Source organism: Egretta garzetta, unplaced genomic scaffold, assembly GCF_000687185.1.
Source record: "Egretta garzetta isolate BGI_Z169 unplaced genomic scaffold, ASM68718v1 scaffold60, whole genome shotgun sequence".
Classification (NCBI taxonomy): Eukaryota; Metazoa; Chordata; class Aves; order Pelecaniformes; family Ardeidae; genus Egretta; species Egretta garzetta.
In genome coordinates, this window is record NW_009258269.1 from 2,302,159 (window position 1) to 2,302,956 (window position 798).

The following is a 798-nucleotide window of genomic DNA, read 5'->3' on the forward strand; positions in this document are numbered from 1 at the left end:
CGGTGTGCACTGTGCGGGGGTGCCCCAGTCCTCCCCCTGCCCGCTGCCGGCAGCTCCTTCCCAGGGGGATGCGGGGGCCCAGCGGGGGCGAGAGCTGAGCTCCCGTTCTGGCGGCGGGGGCGAGGTGGGAGCTGGGTCAGTGATGTCCCAGGTGCCCCTTGGGAACAGGGACGGGCTCTTCCCCGGGGACGTGAGAGCCATGGCTCGGCATGCACAGCCAGCCCCACCCGGCTCTGCCCCCCCTCCGAGAGGGGACTCGCTCCGAAACCCACTGTCCCTATGCGATGGTTTGTCCCCAGGAGAGGGTGGAGGGGGGGTGTCCCTGCTGGCCCTGGGGTGCCCGGACCACCCTGCCGGTGCCAGGAAGGAGGGCACAGCCAGTCCCAGCTGCAGCACCCCAGCATCCCCCCTTGGTCCCAGGCTTCACCGCAGCCCTCGTGCTGGGCATCGTTTGCCAGCCCTGGCTGGGCATCATGGCCCCGGGCTGGCCATCGTTTGGGGTCAGTACCCCTGGCCGCCCACTTCCCTCCCCACTGCCCTGGGATATGGCCGACGAGGGGATGGGGATGGGGATGGGGATGGGGACGGGGATGGGGATGGCGACGGAGCCTGCGTTCACCTGGGGCTGAGCCAGGTTTCCCGAGCGGGTCCCCATCCTCCAGCGACGCGGTCCCGGCAGCGATGTCACCGCACGGGGGGTTTTATGGCCATGGGAAGGACTTTAGTCACCACCTGGGCCGTGGCGTGGGGCGGCGGGCTGGAAGGTGGCCCTTGGCTTCCGGGGGGGGAAACCGGGGG

General features: G+C 70.8%; 1 protein-coding gene across 1 annotated transcript in view; it reads right to left on the reverse strand.

Annotated features, from left to right (window-relative positions):
* LOC104135701 (solute carrier family 23 member 1-like) overlaps positions 1-798 on the reverse strand; it is an 11,740-nt gene that overhangs the window by 4,156 nt on the left and 6,786 nt on the right. The window contains 3 exon segments of the mRNA XM_035889090.1: positions 41-107; positions 620-693; positions 696-775. Coding sequence (XP_035744983.1) covers positions 41-107; positions 620-693; positions 696-775 — 221 coding nt within the window.